General features: G+C 45.9%; 2 protein-coding genes across 3 annotated transcripts; both read right to left on the reverse strand.

Annotated features, from left to right (window-relative positions):
* Positions 1–6: 6 nt before the first annotated feature.
* On the reverse strand, positions 7–4,097 carry GJD3 (gap junction protein delta 3). Of its 2 annotated transcripts, none has more exons than XM_083809202.1 (2): positions 1,662–4,097; positions 7–1,197 (listed from the first exon to the last, which is right to left on the reverse strand). In XM_083809202.1, exons 1-2 carry the CDS (start codon positions 2,060–2,062, stop codon positions 606–608), a joined length of 993 nt encoding a protein of 330 aa, XP_083665328.1. In that variant the 5' UTR covers positions 2,063–4,097; the 3' UTR covers positions 7–605. The 2 variants fall into 2 exon arrangements, with proteins under 2 accessions (XP_083665328.1, XP_083665327.1); XM_083809201.1 differs by having other exon boundaries at positions 7–1,329.
* Positions 4,098–4,229: 132 nt separating this feature from the next.
* On the reverse strand, positions 4,230–25,012 carry TOP2A (DNA topoisomerase II alpha). Its single transcript, XM_083809116.1, has 35 exons — positions 24,770–25,012; positions 23,905–24,051; positions 23,722–23,812; positions 23,199–23,262; positions 22,534–22,679; positions 21,988–22,085; positions 21,453–21,665; positions 21,065–21,238; positions 20,766–20,867; positions 20,170–20,307; positions 19,854–19,992; positions 19,439–19,596; positions 18,923–19,048; positions 18,342–18,452; positions 18,145–18,250; positions 17,359–17,468; positions 16,507–16,599; positions 15,923–16,037; positions 15,496–15,617; positions 14,481–14,629; positions 13,671–13,902; positions 13,409–13,543; positions 13,079–13,279; positions 12,326–12,521; positions 10,910–11,001; positions 10,500–10,643; positions 10,327–10,410; positions 9,982–10,179; positions 8,917–9,022; positions 8,472–8,615; positions 7,884–8,034; positions 7,686–7,747; positions 7,253–7,378; positions 5,954–6,174; positions 4,230–5,648 (listed from the first exon to the last, which is right to left on the reverse strand). Exons 1-35 carry the CDS (start codon positions 24,800–24,802, stop codon positions 5,502–5,504), a joined length of 4,674 nt encoding a protein of 1,557 aa, XP_083665242.1. The 5' UTR covers positions 24,803–25,012; the 3' UTR covers positions 4,230–5,501.
* Between the last annotated feature and the right edge of the window lie 160 nt (positions 25,013–25,172).

A 25,172-nucleotide genomic window follows, 5' to 3' on the forward strand; every position in this document is an offset into this window, starting at 1 on the left:
CACCCGGAGGGAGCGGGGCCCGGCCCGGCCGGCACGGGGAGGACGTGGGGATGGGGGGGGACTGGCTCCAGAATAAAGTTTATTTATTCTAGCGCCCGGCTCGTTCTTGCTGCGGGGGTACCGGGGGGGGGGGTATGGGGACAGGGAGGGGGGCACAGTCCTGATGTGGCCTCGCTTCGGGGTAGAGTGGGGCCGTCTGCCCTCCCTGGCTCTGGCTGCCCCCAAAATTTGGGCTGGGGAAGGCCTTTGGGGGTCCCACCAGCACCCACAAAGCCGTGGTGTCCCCCCCGCCCCAGTGCCAGGGGCCAGCCCCAGCATGCTCGTGGCATGTGGCCGGAGCAGGAGTTTGGGATATTGGGGGGGGGGGGGGGGTCAGCAGGGGGTGTCCCCGCCACCGCGCGGGGATAGGACCTGTTTGTTTTCCTTTTTGTCCGTTATTCTTTCCAGCAGCCGCCGGGTGAGGCCCATCCGCCGCCCACAACAGGAACCGGGGGGGCACCGGGGCACGGCGCGGCCGTTTCCCCCCCCCGTCTCACCTCCCCGGAGAGCGCAACGAGGCCGGGCTGAGAACGGCCTCAACTCGTGCCAGCGATGGCGGCCCCCGGCTACACGGCCAGGGCTCCTCGCGGCGGGGGGCACGGCTCCTCCGCCGCCCCCGCCGGCTGCCCGGGGGCCGGTGCCCGCTCCCCTGGCCGGGGGCAGCAGGCGGCTCGGGGCGCGCGGCTCTTGCGCAGGAGGTGGGCGAGCTCGGCCAGGCTGAGCAGCGCCGACACCAGGCCCACCACGAAGTAGAAGTGGATGAAGACGGTTTTCTCGGTGGGGCGGGAGACGAAGCAGTCGACGCGGTGCGGGCAGGGCCGGCTGCGGCAGACGAAGAGGGGCTGCACCCTGAAGCCGTAGAGCAGCGCCTGCCCCAGCAGGAAGGCCAGCTCGGCCGCGATGCGCGCCACCACGCTGCCCACGTAGAAAGCCTGCAGGCGGCGGGCGCGCTGCCCCGGGGGACCCCCGAGCCCCGGCTTGGCCGCTTGGTGCACGGCGAAGATGACGAAGAGGGCGGCGGGCGCCGAGAGCACGACGACGTGGAAGACGAGGAAGCGGTAGTGGGAGATGGGGAAGGCGGCGTCGTAGCACACCGGCTTGCAGCCCGGCTGCTGCGTGTTGCAGACGAACTCCTCCTGCTCGTCCTCAAAGACGTCGCTGCCCACGGTGGCCAGGACCAGGATGCGGAAGAGGAGCATCACCACCAGCCAGAAGCGGCCCACCATGGGCGAGTGCTCCTGCACCGCGTCCAGCAGCGAGCTCAGGAAGCCCCACTCGCCCATGGCCGCGCTGCGGGACCGGGGTCAGCACCGGGGAAAGGAAAGGGGGGCACCGTGCCCATGGGGACGGACCCCAGCGGGCACGCAGCCTCCCCCCCGGGGAGGGGGGCTCACCGCCCTCCCTGAAGGCACCATCGAGCCTCCAGCCCTCAGCAGGGCGCTCGGCCGGTGCCAGCCCACTCGTGTCACAAATGTCCCCACGCTTTTGCTCGCTCCCACGGCAATGGGGCCAAGGACACCAGTAGGGTCAGGACTATGGGGGTCCCCATCCCTTGTCCCCCCCCTCTTTCTGTGAACCCCCCCCCCCCGCTCCAACCAACCCAACGGGGTCAGCCCTGGTACCTGCGGAGGCTGCGGTCCCCGTGGTGGCTGCGGTCCCCGCTCGCCCACAGCGTGCCAGCGCGGCTGTCCGGGGCTGTCCGGTCCCTGGTCCAGCGGGGACAGGATGACAGCCCCGCAGCCACGCCTGGAGTCCTTTTAAAGAGACAGAGCGGCCGCAGGGGCGCCCGGAGGGGAGGGAAGGGCTCGGTTCTGCTGGCGGGGGGGGCCCCCAAGGACAAAAGGTGGACGGCAGCTGCCTGGGGTGCAGCACGGTGCGGGGGGCAGTGGCTTCCTCCAGGCAGAAAATCCCCTGTGCTTTGGGCACCCCAAATGCCAAGGTGCCAATTTGCTGCAATGAGCACCCCCCCAAAAAAAGCCCCCCACCCAGGCCAGGGTGCAGCAGCTGGGCCAGTTGCTGCCATGCCCAGGGGGCAGCCACATCCTTCCCCTGCACCTCAGTTTCCACTTCCAGCGAGAGCAGCAGAGCCCAGGCTGATGCACATCACCCTGGGGACCCCCTCGCCCCTTGGGGGTGCCCTATGGTGGGTTGGTGACTGCAGAGTCCTGTACACAGCATCCCCGGACCCTCCTCCCCACCCCAAAAAGGACATTTTGCAACGGAGCCCGTCCCGGCACAGACACGATGCTGCACAACAAGATTTGTGCACGTGCTCTCTATACACATTTGGGGTGATGCCAGGGTTACGGGAGCAGCTACAGAGACAGCCCCGAGCTGCCCGGCCGCAGCCTCGCCGTTTGCTGTGCGCCCGATCCTTGCAGCAAGGAGCCGTAAATAGCACAGCCCCTCGGCGGGGACGCGCCGGAGACGCTCTCCAGAGCCCGGCAGTGGAAAATCTGACAGCGCTTTCCACACTTGACTGGGTTCCAGCAAAGCACCTCGGTGGCATCGATGGTGCCCCGCGCCCAGCGGCTGCTCGGTGGCTGGTGGAGACGGGGAGGGCTCCGGGTTTGGCGGCTGCTCCTGCACCAGCAGCACCCCCTTGGTCCATAAATCACCTGTGTGGGATGTGGGGCGATGCGGGCGGCACGGCACATGGTCCCTAGTCCCTTGGTGCCAGCCCAGGAGCCACCACCGGTGACCTGCGTGATGGCAGCCCCACAGAGCCCCTATTTCAGCCTTGTGCACGATGCTCTCAGGGTGCTGAGCACGGACGAGTGGGACCCAGGGACCCCAGGAGGGCTTGAGGGTCCCAGGCAGCTGAGCCAGGTGCACGAGTGCTGCAGGGCTGCCAGCCTGCTGGCGATGCAGAGGCAGCACAGCTCGTTTCCCCCGGCTTCGTTAGTGACCCCGACTCCTCCCGCTGCGGGGACCGTTGCGGATGCTACTTTCTGCCGGGCCGCATGAGGCCGTGGCCGTGCTCTCCGCTGGTGGATTTGGAGCCCTCGTCCCCACCTCACAGGGCGCAAGCGACTGCTCACCGCAAAGCACCCAGCGCCTGCTTCCTCCCCACCCGCCGTGGCAGAACGCACGCGAGGCGCTGAGCCGTGTGCCCACAGCCAGCCTCAGCTGGAACAGAGCCCACTGGGGGTGCATGGCATGGAGGGGGGGCTGTAAATCCTGCCGTGCTCGTGCTCCCACCCAGAGAGCCTGTTCGGAGCGAGGACAGCCCTCGAGAGCAAAAAACAGCTCTGGAGCACCGAGCGTTTCCGAAACTTCAGCCCGGGCTCACCTGCGGCAGCACCGGCACCTCCCAGGAGCAGAACCTGCGGCACTCGGGCTCTGTTGCTGAGCCCCGGCCCTGCCACTTGGGCACTGCCACGAATTTTTCACTTGAAAAACCTCAGCTGCAGAGCCGAGGCGGTGGTCAGAGGCTTTGCAAAGCCGCAGCATCCCGCTGAGGGACGGGCTGGAAGGAGCCTGGGCAGCACCTGAGCCTGCCGGGGGCATCGCCCTTGGCAGGGTGCAGCAGGAAAGGTGAGGGGGGGAGACCCCTGGCCCTGCTCCCGTAGGGTGCCTGGACGAGGGGCTTCCAGCCGGCAGCACCCGGGGAGCAGAAGCAGCAGCTCCCCGCAGGCACCCCAGGGGGAAGCAGAAGTGGTGCCTGCCACAATCCGAGCGCACCATCACCACCTGCCCTGCCGCAGGGGTTGGCAGCAGCACGGCACCGTCCCGCTGGGGACAAGGCCACGCTGCAGCTCCTCAGCACCTCCCTCACCTCGTTTCTGGTCAGAGCCACGCATTGCGTGCAGCTCCTGGCTGTGGGTGACAGCAGGACTCCAGATTTGCCGATGAGGCGAGGTTAGGTGCAGGTGCTGATGTGCTCAGGGGCAGGAGGGTGCTGCAGAGGGAGCAGGGAAGGCCGGACCCATTCCCCTCTGGCTGTTGAACCAGTGGATGAGGTTTAATGACAAGTGGCGAGTCCTGCCCTTGGGGCACGACAACCCCACAAAGTGCTTTTTCCAACCCAAACGATTCTGACACCAGCACCTCTGGGTACCAAAAGGTACACCCGGACCTGAGCTCACCCCCAGCCCTCTGCTCCACCAGCACACCCTGCCCCATGGACAGGGACAGCTCAGGGCTGGGAGAACAGACAGGAATGGACAACTCCTTTTATTGAACAAAGCTTGAGTAAAAAAATTTTTTATTACGTAAATAGTTAAAAGGACAGCTTAACGACAAACACAGAAAATATTTACACTGTCAAGAAATAAACAGTGCCATAGAAATGGCTCGGAGAGAAAGAAATGAGGACCAGCTCTACGCCAGTGAAATACATTTGAGGGGAAGAGGAAGATGATTCCCCCCCAGCTTCTGCTGAGGAAGACAAGTGCTGGACACCTTCCACACCCGAGGGCACCGAGGTGAAAAAAAGGCCCCACCAGGCAGGGGACTGCACTCAGAGGTGCTAAGGGGAAGCCCTTCGTGCCCAGGAAGGAGGTGGCAGGAGAAGCTTCCTGCTGCAGAGTGGCCGCTCTGCGCCGCAGCCTGTTGTAGTGCCAAGTACAGCAGCAGAGGAGCCCAGGGCAGGGGAACCTGCTGCTTTCCAACGTGTGCGTTGGAATAACCAGCCTGCTTGCCTTCATCAAAGACTCCCGGATGACAAAGAGTTGCCTCTCCAGCCGCTGCTGAGCTCCCTTCCTCACCAACAGCTGGCACCTCAAGAGACACCCGCTAATGGCACAAGACCTTGGCAGGCACCAGCGCCTCTTACCTAAGGATGACCTCTGGGCTGAACTAGCTGAACACAGGGATTTTGGCAGCAGGGCAGAAGATAAAACTGCCAGCACTGAGCACAGCGTGGAGACAAGTCTGCACAAACCTCCGTTACCAAATCTGAGCTGAAAAAAAGCAAAGGCTAAAAACTCAGCATGGCAGAAGTTGAGCAACAGGGGCTTGCACAGACATAAAAGACTTTAAGAAAAACACTAGCATGGAGTTCTATATACCTGCACCTCACAGTTAAGTCTCTGTGTTTGTGAAGTTAAAAAAGTTATCATATTAATTTCTAAGATATCTAAAGAGGAAGTAATCTAGGCAAGCGTAATTGATAGGACTTGAAATATACAAACATCTGCCTTGATATTAAAATGACCACAAAGAGTCAAAAGATTTCACCCAGACCTTCCAGCTAGCTAATGGGTAAAAGGGAAGCACATCAGCACTGGCTGGGCACATCACTGTGAGAAAGGGGGATGGGTGTTCCTATTTAAACAAGTCTGAATTTTTTAAAACCTAAAAAAAAAATAGATCTGTATTCACTTGTATTAAACATTTTTAGACAAGCTTAAATTCATTGAAAAAGATTTCCTAGTCTGAGATGTTCTTTGGCAAGAGCTTGTTAAGGGCTCTGCTGAAAGCAACTTCATAGATCAATAGTTCAAAATCTTCATAAAAATTCAAAACATATCTTCATCAGATGACTCCAAGTATTTGACAGGCTTCTTGAGACGTCCTCGCCTGGCACGGGGTGAGGCTTCTGTGGGACTGTCTGCGCGAGCGGTTAGTTCAGCAGTATGGCTATCACCGTCTCCCTGCTTGGATTTCTGGAGGGAAAGCATAGTTGAGAAGTGACTCATGAACCTGAGCATAAACAGGTTAACATTCAATTAGCATAAAACACACCTCCGTGTCACAGGTAGGGCTGGTGTTCAGACTGATGAGATCAAACCAACAATCTGGGACAAGTATTTCTGCCTGACTTCCCTCCCTTTCTTACCCATCTCCCCCCATCCAGTAAGGAAAAGGGGCGTTGCACTGGAGGTTTTACTTCCACCACAATTTTTCTGCCAGAATAACTGACACCAGACTCTTGTACCCCCTTGGCACTACCCTGTGGTAGAGTACAAACCTTTGCTGCAACTGATTTGGAAGGCTTTGAATCAAAATCTGAATCCAAATCTGAGGAACTCGGCTGCCTTTTGATAACTTTCCGCCCCTTGGTTGGACCAGGCTTCTTGGCATCTGCTGCTCTAGCATCAGAATCCAGAGATTCCTCCTTCACTGCTGTCTTGCTGGATTTTGGCACAGCCTTTTTCTTGGCTAGAATATCCATGATGGACGGCTGGTTATCTGAAACAGAATTCCGCGTTTAAACTTTTGTTTTGCTGCTTCTCTTCTCGTGCACACATCTTCCTTCCAACACAAATACGGCTCTGCGCTACGCTGCAAGGTCAGCACGCAGGTCATCTCATTTTGAAGCATCATTTTCTAGAAAGAACTATTTACCAAGATTATGAGAGATGAGGTTGTTTATCTCCTTCCTTAGCTCTGCTACATTTAGAGGATCAAATTAAAGTGTACCCAATGCAATATACAGACCATTTCGGACCTGGAAATTCTGACACCTCACGGCTGTGTAACCAGTCTTACGCCGTCAACACTTTTGCGCAGGGAAGGACTGTATTTACCATCTATACTAAACAGTTATTTGTTGAGTTTTCTTATCCGTATTTTGACATTTTTAACAGCATCTTGAGGTGTCTCCAAACCAAGATGAAATGAACAAGCCACTTCTGAATGACAACAGGCTTTCTCTGAATTCAGAAGTGGAAAAAGCAGCTATTTTGCTGTGAAGTAACGTACTGCTTTACTGCTGCGATCAAAACCAGCTAGTAACGGAACATGCAAAACAGCTTTCGAAGTCTGTCAAAGACTCTAGGTGTCTAAGTTTACAAAACCTGACTCAAATGCCCTTGACTAGAGTCTGAACCAGCACTAAATGGACCAAACTACCCCAAAGAAGCTTTCCTTCTTCCTGGAAAGCAAGCTGCCAGGTAGCTTTCTTCCCTAAAAGACATGGAGAATGTTGACAGCAGGGCAAATTCCACTCAGATTATTTCTGCCAAGTATTACATAGCACTAAAGGAAGCATTTACTTTTCCTGTTCCCAAACTAGAGCTCACACCTTTCAAACATGTCCGAGATGAACTATAACATGACATGTTTGGAAACAAGCTTCTTTAAAAGTGACAACAATTAGGCAGCCTTTACCACAAACCTCAGATCAACTCTGAAATTAAAACTCAATCTATCCAGTCCTCTAAATGCCTAGAGATACCACTTTGAGTTGTTTCTCACAGGAATAAGAGCTATCTAAAAAATACCTTTAAATGATTACATAGCTCTGAAAGACTCAGCTTCTCCTTACCCTTAGCAGCACTGGCCTTCTTAGCTGCAGCAGGTTTTTTAGGTACAGCCTTACTGCGAGGTATGGAGACAGAAGGACCTGCAGGAGCTTGACTCGCATTCTCATCAGCAATATCTCGGACTTGGACTGAACAGAGAAAGAAGAAAGCAAGTCTGAAATAGTTAAATTATCTATTCTGTCTGGCTATAACATTAGAGCAGAATAACTGCGTGCAATTTTGTAACAACTATTAAAACTGGATTAATCACAAATTCAAGTCAGAACCAGACAAAAAGCCTTGTCCAGTAAAATGGGCTTGCACCCCAGCATCAAAGTTCTTTGCATAACATGACTAAGATCTGCCTCTGTCAGCGTTAAGCACTGGTTGGAGCATCCAGTGTACTCTCATAGGGTTTTAGGAAAATCAACAAGGCTTAGAAGGGTTTGTACTCACCAGAGATAGCACCTTGTACTGACTTTTGCTTGGAAGCTTTAGCTGTTTTTTCACTGGTTTCCCTAGAATGCAAAACCCCAAGTATTTTTTAACTTATGATGCACTAAACAGGTGCATTGAAGAAAAAGAACCATTACTACATAACATTAACACTGCAAGCACAACTAATTTCCAGCAATTATGTGGAGAAATACTCACTTAGGGGCAGCTTGGGGCTTGGGAGCAGGTTTCTCTTTTGAGTTCGTATCTGATTCAGTGTTGCCTTCATCGTGCCTCTGAAATTCAGACTCCTCATCTGAGCTGGTGAGATTTGTATCTGAGTCCGAACTGATCATGGTCTTGACTTTGGCTGATGAGACAACACAGATGTATCATTTTACATAGTTGGTAATATTCAGCTTAGTTTCCTTTCCAATATTTTAGATGCAGTTATTTAAAATAGAGATCCAAATGAAAACAAGTGGATATTGAGACTGACGCTGAAAAGACTCCAAGTTGCAAGTGTGTTCTGGGCACACTTACCAACAGCACGTTTGATTTGCTAAGACAGTTGCATAATTAAAATCAATAACCTGATTTTCTCTACTTGTCCATTTCTGCTTTTCCTTGAAATATCATTGCGAAAATCTGCTCAAACAGTAGAAGTACTTAGTTGTTACATAGAGTAAAATAAGCCTTTAAAAGTGATTTTTGGCTGAGATCTCAGACTCTGGGAGCTCTCTAAACAGTCTGTTCAATTTTCTCCTCCACAGACCGCCCCTCTTCTGCATTTGTGTCCTCACTCACCTGCTGCCTGGCGAACCACTCTCTCTCTTTGAGGAGGCACTTCAAAATCATCAGACTCTGAATCAGACCCTGAGTCAGACCAAGGGTTTCGTTTCTTCATTTTCTTTACTGGCTTAAACGGCAGAGTGGACTGTCTCTTAGTACCTGAAAAATATTGGGAGGCCAGATGAACCAGCAGACTTCCGTATGTGCTTCAGGCCCAGTAGCTCAAGCTCAGCTTAGAAATATATCAATAAATTCCGAGGATTCTGGCTTAAACGTCAAAGAAAAACAATAATCGTGTCACCAGCCTGACTGTTATCCAGAATCACTTTGTTTCTCACCTAGTTTTTCCAAACGTACCAGTCCTAGATGTCACTCCCCGCTTCAGGAAGAGGTCAGATAACCAAACTGACAACCTTTCCCCTCACTTTCCACTGATGGAATAACACTAAAAAGTATTTACCTTTTTCAACATTACGCTTCTGCGCTATTCTTTGCCTAAGGCTTGAAGACTCCTTATCCCCTGATGAGTTTCCTTCTTGATTCTCATCTAATTCATTTTTTTCACTCTGAAGATAAAAAGCAGATATCAAATAGGTAGTGAGTTAGCTCACACAATTTGAAGAGGTGTAGAGAGTAATGCAGAAAGGAGCAGCTTATTTTAGATGTACAAAAGTTAGCAGTACAAGAAGTCTGAGTTTGTGAAACAAACTGCGTGTAAAATAGATTATGGCCAAGTAAATCAGACACAATCAAACCCCAGATCAAGTGACTGAAAACACAAAATCCAACATTAACAAAAACAGGAACTTTGTCCCCACACCTGAGTGCGCTTTGGTATCGCCTTTGTGTGCTGACAGCCCACAAGGCTCTAGGGTGTGTTGAGGATGCAGAATTTAAACAGGGTGGGTTAAATCAACAAGGCAAATTAATCGGAAAAAACTGTTGGATGGAACCATCTGTAGGAAAGGAGCAATATGTCTGGCTTACAGGTCAAAACAGGTGTAGGGATATTTTCATTTTCTAGGTTGCAAATGGCCGAATGGCATAATTTCAAGTAGCCCTGTAAAAGAATTAAATCTTCATCTCCATGATAACAAGAATAATGGCATCAAGTGGCTGAAAGCATTATGAGAAACGCAAAGGCTGTTCTAGAGTAGAGAATTACTAGCTGTACTTCCTGCCTGCTAAAGGATTTATAAAATCCCCCAAACACCTAGAACCTTACTTGTGTCTGCTTCTTCATTTCTAAGCCATCTCTCCAGCCCATCTGACAGCAATATATGCTGCTGCCAAGAGATTTCCCTTTAAGCCATCTCCCGATATGTTAGTGAATCTGCTGTCCTTTAGACTGACAAACATCCATTTTCAGTGTCCCCCATATCCTAAAATTCTGTTCCTCTCCCAGAAAGCAGACAATAATTGCTTCACCAGGACAAGTTCAACCAAGAAAAACTTGTCTTTCTTTAGGACTGCCTTCCGTATCGAAGAGGATGTAATAAAAGATTAAGTGTTTGGAACTTTTTACCTTTATTTTCTTTTTAATTCTCTTCTCTGCCTCCGCCTTCATTTCTGCAGTTATCCGAGGAACAACCCTCACACCATGAGATGATGGCATTACTTCTGGCAGCTGTGCCTTCTTCACCTTCGTTTTCCCTCCTTTTACCTTTAAAGATTTGCCAGGTAGCCCTGCCATCTCATCCTGCATTTGCTTGGCTTCTACTGCCTGCAGAATTAAGCATAAAGCAACACAACCATCAGAATACAGAAGAAACAATGTACTACTGGAAAAAAAAAAAACAAACAACCAACACAGCCTTTGCAGTATAACACTCTAAAGTTGCTGATAAGACCACACTGAACATTGGCATACATCAAGTTCTTCAACGAAGGCAGCAAGGTCTTCTTTCCACAGGTCAGTGGGACTCTTGCACTTCAGGTTTTCCAGCTCCCTTTCCTAAAGTGAATCATAGTTGAGAATGAGTCACATAGTTTAATCCATCATAAAAATATAATGTACTTTTATAAGAAAAGGAAGGAACATACTTTGTTATCTCTCTGCTTACAGAGCTCATCTTTCTTCTCTTTAGTCAAATACCAGAGGGGCATATTCAGTAGATAGTTGAAATCTGGTCCGGTAGCTGCAGCTGATTCTTTGTCGCTCTCATCCTCTTCTTCTTCTTCTTCTTCCTGAATGTGAATTTAAAACAAGCATTGTCAGCAAATATAGCTACGTACAATGGTAGGGCTACTGATTAAATCTCATTGCATCGCAGGTGCTCCATGTGGTTATGGTGTAGTAGACTCTTCTAGGACAATTCAGAAATGGATGCAGGTGAAGTTATAGCTTCTGAAAGCCTCAGCTGCTACCACAACCCAACCTTCTTTCTATGAATTCTGAAACTTCAGAGGCAGGGGACAGTCCAGATCAATTTAGAGGACAACGGACATATTACCTTGTTTTGCAATTCCTTCCAAGCCTTCACTGGATCAGATTCATAGCCTCTTTGGATAAGAACTTGAATCAATTCCTTCTTGGGTTTGTTTTCTGTGAACAGACATTTCAGAATTGTCAGTTAGTAACCACTACAAATCACTGGTAGGAAAGACAGAGGAGCTTTAAAAATTTTGGATCCTATGGCTGTAACAGCTCAGCCTCTTATAGGAATCTAACACAGCCTTTCCTCATCAAGAGGTGGGACGTGGTAGAGCCTAAAATAACATCAAAAAAGTTCCTACTTAGCAGGTGATTTGTTAGCTCGGCATTGCTCCTATACTTGTAAGGAACACCTGCCAGAGCACTTTAAATATTTTCTCCTTCATTTCCATACATGCATTTCCCTAGCCCTTAGTTTTTGAATTTCAAAAAAACAAAGTGTGATGGTATCAGAATGCTTTTATGATAATAGGCAGGCAGGTGGAGGAAAAAAACCTGATATGACTCCAAGGCTTCGGTATAGCTTGCACCTCATTAGACATCACCTGGGAAATTTATTCTATAAATGTCCCAGCCAATGGAAATGCTTCAGCTGGAATTTTTTGCTCTTTAATGTATCACAAGCAATCAACCATGAGACACAAACACAAATGAAACCAGCTCTGTCAGCCTTGGAACTGCTTATTACAAAAAGCCAAGAAAATGCATTTCAAGGGAATTATTTTTCCTCCTGAGTCAAGTCAAACAGACACAGACTGTTGGGATCATTGGGCTGCCTTCAGACACAAACCACAAAGCATCTTATGACACTTTGTCTAGCTGCGTCCTCCATAAACGCAAGTGAAATACAGACTGCCTTTTAGACTGAGGTGGAAAAGTTGATTGAAAAGTTTGAATGCTGGAAACAAAGATCTGCTTCTTTTCTAGCTCATGATTCTCAGATGCCGCTAGCTTGAGTATCTTCTAACTTTGAAACCCCAATCCACCAAACATGATTCAGAATATTTTGCAGAGGTTCAAAGATAACATAGGAAAGATATGAGCTCTCAAGTATGCATTTGAACAGAACACCCAAACAGACAGGAAAACCCTTTCTAACCCTATTATTACTTAACCCTTATTCCTACTGAGCCAGAAACAGATAGGAGTATTTGCTAAAGTATTAAAAAAATATATTTCTACTTTCATAATAGCATCAAACACACAGTAGGAAAGCTGTACGAGCACCCCACTTTAATTAACATGTACATAATGCCCTATAGACGAAGGACCTCTGCAAAGCATTTTCCTCTTACATGTTACTGGAACAGAAAGATAAGCTGTGGTGTGTTTTGTGAAGAGCCAGGCTGGGGCTGAGAGGGTGCTGACAGAACTCAAGGGAGCACCTAGCTCTTCTACCAGCTTCCTAAACCAAAGAACCGAGAGCAATGCATACCGATCACAATTTTTCCATCTATTTTCTCCAGGATGAAACGAGCCTGGTTGCTCAGTTTTGCAGACTCGGCACTTAGCATTCCAACAAGCCATTCTTTTCTCAAACCATAGTATCGGAGCCTCAGTTCAAAGAACTCTTTAAGAATATCCTGGGGAGACTCGTACTTCTTGAGAAAGCCAACATGGTCAAAAAGAACCTAGATGAAAAGAACAAACGTGTTATGATCATAAAACTGATTTTCAAAGCCACTGAAAATCATCCACAACCCAGATGTGATAGCACAATGGACTTATTAAGCAATTATAAAACCTTAGTGTTATTTCAGAAATTACTTCAGCTTCTGAGCACAGCAGCAGAGACAATTTTAGAATTTAGAATTTCTTAAAAACACAGTAGGGCAAAAGTTACTTGAATCTTAAAGCTATCTTTTGGATAAACATCCTACACCAAGCTTCACACACTATCAAAATCCAGACATTCAGTGGCAGTGTCCTTGTCACAACAAAGGTCTCCATGAGTGATTTCAGATCACTTTGACTCTTTCAGACAAAACCACACCATCTTGGGCCCACTACCAAGCCTGTGTGTTGACCCTTTAAAGGTATATTTAGAAGCTGATTTAAAAACAGTAGTAGCAGAAAAATCAAAGTGAATAGGTTACTGAAAGCATATTCTCATTAGAAGCAGCAAACGCAGCTGTACATGCTGTCTTTGAGCTGAAACGAGAACTCTCTTCAGCAGTCTATTACATACCATGGAGTTGCACGTCAAATTTGTTTGGAGTTTGAAGACCTTATGCAAACCCACTGCTTCGGCTTCAGCTAGTTTTTCTTCACTCATCTTCACTACAAACTTCACCGTTGTGTCTGTGTGATATTCTTTGTAGTCTGTGATTAGAGGGGGTGTCTTCTCAGTCCCATTCAGCATTGGCTCCAGAACTTGTTCTTTATAAGTCTGAGAAAAGAATCCAAGTCAGACCCATGTTTTCAATGGAGATTAAGGGCTCCAAAAAACCTACAAATCACCATTTTTTGCTTTACAGGTCAAAATATATATTCCTAAGGCAAATTCAGCATTTATTACCTGCGTCCATGTTCTGACAGGCAGCTCAGTGATCTCAATGGTTGTAGAATCAAGGATAGACACTTCACCACTTATCACATACTGATTAGGTCCCAGCTCATCTATTGTGCCTTTGAAGTTCTTGTAACTAGGAAGCTAAGTAGGAAAAGAACATTAGATTCAGCTTTGTGTCCTTGCAAGTCCTTAAAAACAGAAGCATCAAATGCTTCAATATGTGCTGAATAAATTAATGAGCAAGACATAGCTGAAATACGTTACTTACCATTGGCAATGGCTCTTCTCCATCCATTAGACGACGGATATTATTCACAGTTTCCCTGATATCAAAGTTGGGGATCTTGCAGGACCAGCCAGTACCAATCCCTTCTGCCCCATTTATCAGCACCATTGGAATAATAGGGATGTACCACTCTGGCTCCACACGTTGATTGTCATCATATAAGAACTTCAGGACGTTGTCATCCATTGGTGGGAACAGCATCCGTGCTAGCGGGCTAGAATGGAAAAGAGAATTCAGCCCAAATTCTTGTTACACAAGAACCACCCTCAAAAATTAGAGGAAACAAATAAATAAGGGTTATTCATATCAACCAACTTATCCATGCAACCTCAGCGCCTATGTTAGGAAACTAGGCTTCTAGAGCAACACTTGAAGCAGAGGTGCATCTTAAGCAATCTCATCAGCATCTGCTGGTTCCACTGAATATGTGGGGTCCCCTAAGTTTGTACTTTATGTAAGTCAGATGTTACACTGTACTATAAGTTACTATAACTTAACTCTCCCAAATCAAATTCATTTCTTATTATCCTACGTAAACGTCTCCCTTTGTTTTTGCTCCCATTTTCTTATTCTCTGCTATACCTTTCTCTTCTGTGGGATGGCAACCACATTCACAGATCTAAATCTAGAATCCGAGTCACAAATTTGTTGTGACTCTTTCACATTCAAGTGGTCCAAGTTTTAGAGATTTAAAGGCAAAACGTTAATTCATATTTTATTTTAAGTGCCGTTAACTGGAGTCCTGTAACATGCTAAAGATGTTTAAGACAGTAAGAAAATTTTAATGCTGACCTGAGCATTGTGAAGATGTATCGAGGGCTTGCAGAGTCTTTCCCACCATGCAGCCTTGTGCCAAACTGACCAATGGGCTGCAGCAAGTTGAGGTTGTTACTGCCCACAAAGTTCTGAGCTAAGTTAATAATAGTCATCATCAGTGATGCCTGCAATAAAGGACGGGTCACAGTTAAAAAATGCAGAATTCTTCCTTGAAAGGACAAAATTAAAGGGAAGATTTACTCCAAGAACAGAACTGATATAGGAGATAAATTTGACTATTGAATACTGAATGGAATTCTCACTGAAAACACATCTGGTTATTACTACCTAAAATAGCAGCAACTGACAGAAAGAGCAAAGCTCCTGAACAGCTTTTAGCCAATACAGTAACCTCTACCCATATATTCCATTGTCTTTTTCAAGAACTCCTGCCTTTCTTCCTGGCCAAGACAAGTGTACCTGCTGCAGTGGACAATTTCTATGCTTTGTAAAAAGTATTAGGTAACCTTGGAAAAGCCAGCCTTAAAGAAGCTATAGCAATGTGTTTATTTGTCATTTAATTCTACCAGCCATTGACTCCCAAGACCATTTAAGTCTGGATAACTAAATATACTCCAATGACCTTAAGCATACTGCTATCTGCCCGTACTTGGAACCTCCGATGAAAGATTCTATCAGACTCCTAAAGGAAGCTTGTTTTAGTGTTTAACTTCTCCTTACCATGGCTTTATTTAACATCTTCCTAAACCTACTGCAAGTAAAGCAGGTTTTTCTTGTTCCGCTTTCTTGAATGAAACATACTCCCATAAGGTATAGGTAAGATAGGCAGACTGACCAATCTTGTTAAATTAATAATTGAAGAATTAAAAGCAGACCAACTGATATATGATATACAGACACTTTGCTCTGGTGTTTACACACTCAAAAATCTAATTCCGCAGGAGAGGCATCTTAACTGTCAAGTGGAATACGGGCTCTTTTTTGCCTTTTTTTTTTTAAAGCATTTTGCACAATGAGTACACTTTCTTACTTCACCATGATGGTATGAGGACATCTCAGCTACAGAACCAGCCAGCTGAGCAACCTTCACCTCCCGCTTATCATTTCTTTTGAAACACGTGAACAGAACTTTTCTTTGACCTGGCTTCAAACCTGTACAGAAAAAGACCTTGTGTTTAGAACAGGCATTTCGCTTAGCTTCCGCTCTCTAGAAACTAACAATTACTTACAGAACTAAAGATTCTGCACAAGAGTTAATTTTTTGCAATAACGTACTACAGAACAGACAAGACATTTAATCCAAAAGACTAAAAAACTTGGACAGGAGGAAGTTGAGTTTAGAACACCGACCCTGAAAACTCAACGAGTTACCCTGATTCTGATGATATGACAAAAAACACCATTTGTTAAACTTGGGGAAATATACTATATGGAACCACTACCTTGAAATTACTTACCATCAACCAGCGATGGGATTGATCTTTCATTATCCGAGTTTGAGAACAGGACTAACTCCTTGTTGATGAAGTCATTGTATGTCAAGTAATTAGTATCTTTCCCATACAGGTATTCCTAAGGAAAACAGATGCAAGACTGCCTTAATTTTAACAAGGTCTAACATGTTTCTTAGCTCATACTTGGCTAGTTTCACTAAAATGGAAGCTCCTTGTACGACTAGCTAAACACAGCTCAAGTGATGACATTCTCAGCATGAAAAAAAACAAAACATTGCTTCCCATTAAGCAGGCCTGTTTTGCTGAGAAAGTCTTTGTACAGTCCTGCTCAAGTTATCATTTCCCTACGGATAAAGTAATTTGAAAAATTAAAAAATGAAACGAGCTGTTGGACCACTGACCCAGGCTATACTAATGAGAGACAAAAAAAAGCTGATCTGTAAGATCCTGAAGCAGTATAACTAACCGTCCCATAACCCAATGACTGACTCAAAGCTGTGTACAGCTCTAGCATGCTGTAATGAAACCAAGAACAGCCCCAGGGAGAGAAAGGAAATCAAATTCCTTTGTATGCGTAAACCTTTTACCTCTGGCAGGCCGTGGAGCTTCCGTTGTCTTCTATCCTCCATGAAATTAGTCAGCCACTCCTTTCGCTCTTCTACTTTCTTCTTACTAAAGGCCTATACGTAGCAAAATGAAAAATAGCTCAGTTCTAGAACATTCTCTGGTGTACCCTATTGGAACACTTAGGAAAAGGAAAGCATACAGTAAGAGTTTAACCAGGAGAAAAAACATGGTAAACAGGCTGACTTAGTAGCCTAAGGAGTGCAATACCAGATTCTCAAAGCTAACTGTATTAAGAACATCATTTCCACTGGTCTGAGACACAGTAGTTAGGCTTAGCTTTATGAAGTTTTAACAAAATAACAGAAAACTAAAGTAGTTTTCCCTATTAATATTTTTGAGGAAAAAAAGCTTAGTTTTTGGCACTCCTTAATAGCTCAGAATGCTTAAGAGTCAACGTCTACTGAAGGTGAAGGAGTTCACAAAAGCGAGGACTGTTTTAAACCACCGGTGAACCATTCTGCAAGAAAAAATTCTAGGGGAAAACAGGAAGGTCTGGCGTGGAGAAAACTGCAGCAGAACATGCAGAAAAATGTTAAAGGAATACTCACTATTGTGTCTGAAAATGTCAATTTGTTTGTAGCGATTAGTTTGTTCTGAGCTATATTTAAAAACCATCATTGAAAGAGTGCTCTTGGCCTGAGGTCTGTGGACAGACTCGCTTCTACAGGTTAGACTAAAGCCGTAGCCTTGGTAACAAAGAGATCATCTCAAGCCCAAAGGCCTCTAAGAGCATTTTAGGAGAAAACACACAGCACTTTAAGCAGAAGAATACCAAAGGTAGTAAGTCAGCAATTAAATCAAGTGTAAGTTACCAGGGTGATCGCAGCATCATCTTCAGGACCGGAATATTTGAAGCCAATTCGATGTTTAGCCATATTGGCAAAGTATTCCTTAGCTTCCTTTGATGTGCTGGTACCCAAACCTGCAGAGCCAATACTAGTTAATCCTACTAATTTCTCGCTTACATTAAGTTGCAGTTCAAAGAAAGGCGTTGCTACATCTAATTTTTGTGATGCACCATATAAATACAGCATGAAGATAGCTGTACTTAACATTGAAGTTACTTTAAATGGGATGTAAGGTAACACAAAGTATAAGAATTAAAGACAATCGAGCAGTTTTATGTCGCACTTTTAGAGACTGACTGGATCTTCTAAAGATGTCTGAAACTAATAACTGCAAATTGGAAATGATTTCTCATTACCCAGCCATTGTTCTGCAGTTGGCAACTTGCTTATCAGTATAGAGTAATTCTGGAGTAAGTACTTAGCTTACAGCATTATCAGTACACAAGGACTGTACTGGGGAAAACAAAAACCATCAAAGCTAAGCATGCTCACCTAAAAGGGTGCAGGGAACCTGTATCTACAATAGTGTAGTTGCACTATGATTTTGAGATTTCATCCACCTAGAGGTTATGGCTTGCTTACTTTTAGATCCTACACCACATCCATTTGTAAATCAGAATAGTTTAGGAGGGAAGAGACCTTTGGAGATTACCTAGTCCAAACCCTTCCTGCAAAAGCAGGGCTTACTAAATTGAATCATGAATGCTCTTAGTCAGTTCATTTGACTTCACCACATTGTTTTCTACAAACCTTTGTAGTACTTGATTTTCCAGGAATTGTAGTTCTGTGTACTGCTTTTCCATTCCTCAAACTCCGGAATGCTGTAGAATGCAATTTCTTCTTTGTTTTTAGAGGCCTGTAATGAATTAATATACGTTAACTGTGGAATGCGAGGTAGATGTAGACCAATGAATTCCTACTCACTTTACCATCTAGTCAACCCTTACCTTTATGATGGGAGTAATAAATTCCTCCAAAAAGTTGTGTCTTAAAAGAGAAGGCCAGTTGTGATGGATGAAGTTAATCAGCAAACCTTTGATATGAGATCCATCTTGATCCTGTTTTGTTTTTTTTAAAAAAAGTCACTTTAATCAAGGACATGATGGAAGTGTCAGTTGTTAGACTAATAACAGATGATCTTATAGTTACAGTTAGTTAACCCTATTAACTTTCACTTCCAAAGATGTGACCATGCACTGTTTAACTACTGAAAGTTAGGAGAAAGGAAAAAAAAAAAAAAGCACATTTGTTGTGAAAAAGTGTATCAAGGACTTGTCAAGGACCTTGTATCAGCAGACTGGAAAGACAATATTTAGCAATTTGGTGATGCTACTCCCCCTCTACTTTATCTGTTGTGTTTTGTATCTTATAACACGTTATGACCCACTGAAACACAGAATGATAAAGAGAGATGAATGCAGAGAATTAGGTACAACAGTGGCAGTGGGAGAAAGGTAGCATTTTCTTCTTTCCTCTATATTCTAGTGCTTTTTCTTCCCCCTCAATTTTGAATTTTAGTGAACCTAACCTGATCTGTCATAATCATAATCTTTCCATAGCGAAGAGTCTTTAAAGATTCTTGATCTTCATAGTTCTTTTTATACTGTAAACCCACAATTTTGATGATGTTGTTGATTTCAGCATTTTCCATAATCTGGAAGAGATCACACAGAATAAAACTTTTCCTTTCAGACAAACTATAGCTCAAAAAAGTAAGATTATCCAGCACCTATACTTCTGACAGTGCTCTGCCTTTCCAGCTTTTTTCCTGTTTAGAAACTTTTATTATTTCTAAACTGAAGTCTTAATGCTTAAATATTTCTAGATCATTCCAAACGTTTCCTAGTCCACAAAACAAATGTTCAATACTCCTGCTTAATCAGCAAGGCAGGCTGAAGGTGAGGCTAGACTCATACCCTTAAGAGACTACCTGCTATGAATGAGTGTTCCAGGTGTTCAGCTGTACTGACTCAGTTAAAACACACTGCATTACATGAAGCATATAACATCTTCTAGCACAGACTATAAAGATTTTCCCACTAACCTGCTTATGAGAAGCTTCTCTGACGTTGAGTATTTTCCCACGAAGGGGAAATACTCCATATTTGTCTCTACCAACCACTCCTAGACCAGAGACAGCCAATGTTTTGGCTGAGTCTCCTTCAGTCAGAATGAGTGTACAATCTATAGAATTCTTGCTGCCTGGAAAAAAAAAATCAAGTCAATTTTCCAATTAAGAAATGAAATCAAGGCTTGTACGCCCACAAATTGCATGAGAATATACATCTTCTAAAACATACAGGTTTTGTTGCACTGCATGTAGGACTGACCACAAAATGAGGGTAAACTATAATTAGAGATTTTCTCATTGTCTTTATGAGACTATTGTTTCATTTGTCTAACTAACAAATGTTAACTGTTTCTGAGTGAACTGGCTATAAAGGATGTAAAACACTTACCAGCATCATTGGCATCATCCAGCTTAGGAACGCCTTTAATCTTCGTGTGTTTCACAGCTGAACATTTCTTATTCAGCTGGGTCTGAGCTTTAAATTTTACCCAGTTTAGGATACTTTCAACAATGCCACAGCCAACTGCCTGCAATACCAAAGAAAAAAAAAATCAACTGTGCGAAAATCTTTAACCACGTCGGAATATAAGTTACGTACTTTTTCTTTAATTCATGAAATAACTTTGTAAGTAATACATTTGCCACACTAAACAGAAGATGCAGCTTTACAGACACCTGGATTATCCGTGTATACCAATACTTACACCCTTGATAAATTTCTCACTCAGTTTACATGTTGAGCCAAAGCTCTTTGCCTGCAGAGTCATGTTCTCCTTAGTCTGAGAGTCAAAGGTTGGGTTTTCAATCAAGGCATTCACAAATATCCACATGTGGTTCTTCACCTGTAGTTAAATAAGACAAGCAGTACAAATTACACAGGTTCATCTCCCCGTAACGGCTGTGTCTTCTGACATTTGCCTGTCAGAATCACGGAGTGAGGAGAACAAATTCAATTATCACTATGTTTTTGAATTTTCCTAGATGTCTTTTGACAGAGTTTAGGACAGCTAATGAACGTTCACAAGCTATGTTATATGATTTGGGATGTCATCTAACAGTTATTGAGTTTTAGTGCATTCACACTGACTTAACAGGATTCTGACTACAAAATACTTCAGCTCAACAGAGAATATCATTAGTTGGCTTGAACTGGACTATATAAGGCTTCTGTAATTAGTAATTAGCTATATATCATCTTTGCAATGGAAATGTATATTAGCAACGTAGTAACACATTAATCTAGCTACAATTTGCAACGATACTAGTTTTGCCTTCCACTGGGAAAAATCTGACACTGTACCTGAAACGGCTTCACTCCAACTCCGTTTTTGTTCTTCCTTTTCACAACTTCAATGAGTTTATTCACAATCTGGTCAGCTACATAATCAACATGCCTGCCACCCTAAGGGAAAATGGGACCAAAGACCTTGAAGTGATTCCACTGAAAACAATATACGCATGTCTATTTAAAACATTAAGCATGGTCTTCGCACATTAAGCAATTAAGTGTTTTTCACTAACAAATGTACATTTGAAAATAGCTAACAATACCAGTGATGAAGAATATGACATTAACTTGACTAAATAAGCAAGCGTTACCTTTGTGGTGGCAATACTGTTGACAAAGCTGACTTGCTGGAAGCCTTTTTCACTTAAAGTCAAACACACTTCCCACCGAGAATTTACTTCCTCATGGATAACCTTAAGTGCATTACCAGTTTCATCTACTTTGTCCTTCAGATAGAGGTCCACATAACTGCGGAATCCTTTGACCTGCATACAGATGAAAGCAGAGAACCCATTTGTAACAGCTCCTATAAATACTTATTGCTACTATTTCACGTCCTCCTGAAAAGCGGGTAGAAAAATCATTCATGCAAGTTTTCACTTCACTGTGTGTAATGGTGTAAATTGCTTCAGCAAAATCTCACTCTTTAAAAGGCACAAGAAATACAGACATTACTGTTTCACTTAAATGCTCACTTACAGGCAGCCTCTTTCCGTTTAGGAAAACTTTGACGTCCTTTGTGGATCCAGCAATATCATATGCTCTTCGGGACATTAGTGCTACAATGTCTTTATCAAGAATCGTCATTTTGAATTTTGACAGATCAGGTTGGAAAGTGACACACGTGTAATCTTCTCCATCAAAATACTTCAGTTTCATTTCACCAGCCTTTCCCATGTTGTCTGTCCAGGTCTGAGAAAAGGAGGCTTTGTGAGTTGCAAGTCTAACACACAGAAGTAACTAGACTAGTTTTTAAAAGCAGCAATCTGATTTAAGAATTTTAAATACTTTCAAATAATAACACCAACACTAGTTAAAGATTAGATTCTGATTACGTGTGATCTTTTCATTATTTGTTTGAATTATAATTGCTGGTAGAGTAGCTATGGGCCAAATTTATTCTTTTTGTGGTGCACTGAATGTAAACACCACCTAGATTTTTTGGAATAAAACCTCAAGATCCGTATTTGGAAAAACTCAGGTATAACCGTACTGAACTGAGAAGTGTCCATACCTGCTTGAATAACTTTTTGTATTCGCGACATGCAGTTTCCACAGTAAATTTTGTGCTAAATATGTTACACAGTTTGGCTCCATAACCATTTCGCCCACCTGGAATTAGGAAGAAAACAGGCTTGTGTTGTTCCCTTTGTTCAAAATCATCTGGAAGAACTCCAGACCAACAAGAGTTGAGTTACTTCAGCACAAGCAAAGTATGACTTCCAATGAACAACAACGTCCTACAAACCCAGTATACGACTATAAACCCGTATTTAATTGGGATTAAAGGGAATTTTCAAAGGGAATTTTTCTTGTTGTCCATGTTTGTGCCATTATTACTGTAAAAATATAGGAAGGAGACTTCTCTCTGATGGACTTGTCTACTTTCATGTTGCATCAGGACCTGCCCCCTTTTTCATTTTATTTTCTTAAGGAAAACAGCGAGTTACCACTTAGTGGTAACTTTATTGAAACCTGGTAGCTCACTCACACTGGTTCACAAATTGAAATTGAACAGGCTGCTCAAAAATATTAGCATATACCGTAGCATCCTCCCTACCTGTGACTTTCTTTTCATCATCATCGTAGTTACTGGATGTTAGTAGCTGTCCAAAGATGAGAGCAGGCACATAGACCTTTTCCACTTTGTGTTCAACAACTGGAATGCCTTTGCCATTGTTCCATACACTGATTGTGTTATTCTCTCTGGAGGGATGGAAAAGTGTGTTTTTAAGGCTGCAGATGGCTGAGCTATGAAATAAATATCACACAACGTCTCTAGGGAAAGGCCACCATTTCATCAAGAACAAATTTCTATTCAGCAAGTGCAGAAGCAGCCAGCAGAGGGAGGACAAGTCAATAATAAAAAAAAAAAACCTCCAGTCTCAGATCTACGGATACCATCTACGAAATGGATCCCCACACAAAAATTGTGTGGTGATTCTCAATGACAGAATAAGAACATCGAGAAGGTGAAAGTGACCACAACAGAAAAAAAAAAACACAACAAAAAGCAGTCACTTCACAAGTAAGCACTCTGTAACAGGCCAAGAAAACAAAGGAAAAGGCTTTTACAACAGGTAAATTACATTTGATCTAACTTGAACGGGTCCTCAGCATAGAGCTCTCTAACACCTACATCAACTTATCAGAGCAGTATCCAAGTGAGAAAATCAAGCACACACGAGTTGGGAAGGCACTGAACAAAAACAAAGTAGAACTTACGGATCAATCGTAACTTTAATGCACGACATGTTTTTATCCCTCTGCTTGTTGTCTGCAGCATTGACTAGAAGATGAAGACAACTTTTAGTATATTCCATTAGCAATCAAGACAAAAAAAATATAAAGTGTTTTCAGTACGATGAATAAAAAAAAATTACTGGAATGCAACTATTTTGCAAGTTAAAAAGAAGAGTACTACAAGTGCTACAAAAAGGGGAATTTGGGGATGAATTAAACGGGTTTGGAATACTGAAAGCAATCATCCCATGAACGGCTTACTACTTAGCAGTGCTAATGGAAATTAAGATCAGCAAGAAACTACTATCCAGCATTTCCAAGCACAACTGACAAACAATAAACCCCACGAGCACCACTGAACAAACCGCACAACAGGCGTTACTTGGTCAACAGTGCAACTAGATAAAAGCACACTTGATGGGTTCTCAAGTCTAACTCTGGTTTCTCTGTCGGTTCAGAAACACCTCGACAGCCGAGCAACAACCCAAGAACAGCATCTTCTTACCCAGAATCTCATCAAAGATTTTGTACAAGCCAGGCACAAAGGTCACATCTCTGCAGTTCAGGCCCACGTCCTCATCAAAAACCCACATTTGCTGAAAAGAAAGACAAGAAATGTTTAGCCCCCCGGTTCAGCTCCGCGCTGCGGGTTTGGAGGGCTCAGAGGCCGTCCCTGGCCCCGCCGTACCTGGGTCACCGTCTCCACGGAGCCGATGTAGGTGTCGGGCCGGAGCAGGATGTGCTCCAGCTGCGTCTTCTTCTGGTAGATGCGCTCCACCGAGAGCCGCTTCTTGGCGCCATCGCCCTTGGGCAGCCGGGGGTTCTCATCGGTGGGCTGAGGGGGGGAAGAGAGGGGGTGAGGGGCAGCGGGGACTGGTGGCGGGGGGCAAGAGGGGAGTCTGGGGGATTCTGAGCCGTGGGGGGGACCCCATGGGAGTAGAGTTTGGGGGTCTCTGATAGGAGGGGAGTTTAGGGAGGCTCTGAGTCAGGAGGGTCCTGATGGGAGGGGGGTCTGGACGGCTCCAAGCCTGGGGGAGGGTGGGCAGAAGGGGGAAACCGGGGGGCTCCAAGCCAGGGGGCCCTGATGGGAGGGGAGTTTGGGGGGGGGGGGGGGGGGGCTGATGTGAAGAGAGTGTGTGTGTGGGGAGCTCCGCGCCTTGGGGGGGGGAGAAGAATTTGGGGGGGCTGACAGGTGGGTAGCTTGGGGGGGAATTTGGGGGGCTCCGAATGGCGGGGGGAGATCGGAAGGGGAGTTTAGGGAAGGGCTCTGACGGTAGGGGAGCTTGGGGCAGGAGTCTGGGGGCCTCCGAGTCGGGGGGGACCCTAACAGGAGGGGGGAGGCCCAGAGGAACCTGGGGGGGGCGGTTGTGAGGGGCCATGGAGCGGCGGGGGGAGGCCGGGGACACCCTGAGGGGACCCGGGGAAGGGGTGAGGGGGGACCCTGAGGGGCCCGGGGGGGGTTCTGAGGGGCCCGGGAGGGGTCTGAGAGAGGCCGGGGGGGGCTCTGAGGGACCCGGGGGAGTTCCGAGGGACCCGGGGGGGCACCCACGCACCCGGAGCGGCACCGGGGACTCCGCGAGCTCCATGGCGGCGGCGGCGGCAGCACTGAGGGGCGCCAACGGCCCCGCGCAGTTCGAACCCGCGCCCAGCCCGCCACAACGCTCCGCCAATCGCCGCGCGCCGGCCCCCGCCGTCCGCCAATGGCAGCGGGAGGGCGGGGACACAAGCGGTGCCCGCCTCCCGTCTCCTCGCCAGTCACAAGGCGTGCCGCGCTTTCAAAGCAGCCAATCGAAGGGGAGATTTCTTTGATGGGCAGGGAGATTGGCCAGTGGGAGGGGGAAGAGGGAGGGCGCTGAGCGGCTGGATCCGTGCGCGGCTGGGTCCTGCGCATGCTCAGTCGTCGTTTTGGGGGGGGTGATGGGGAGGCCCCCAGTGGGCGGGGTCTGGGGGAACTGG

This window comes from Anser anser, assembly GCF_964211835.1.
Source record: "Anser anser genome assembly, chromosome: 23".
NCBI lineage: Eukaryota > Metazoa > Chordata > Aves > Anseriformes > Anatidae > Anser > Anser anser.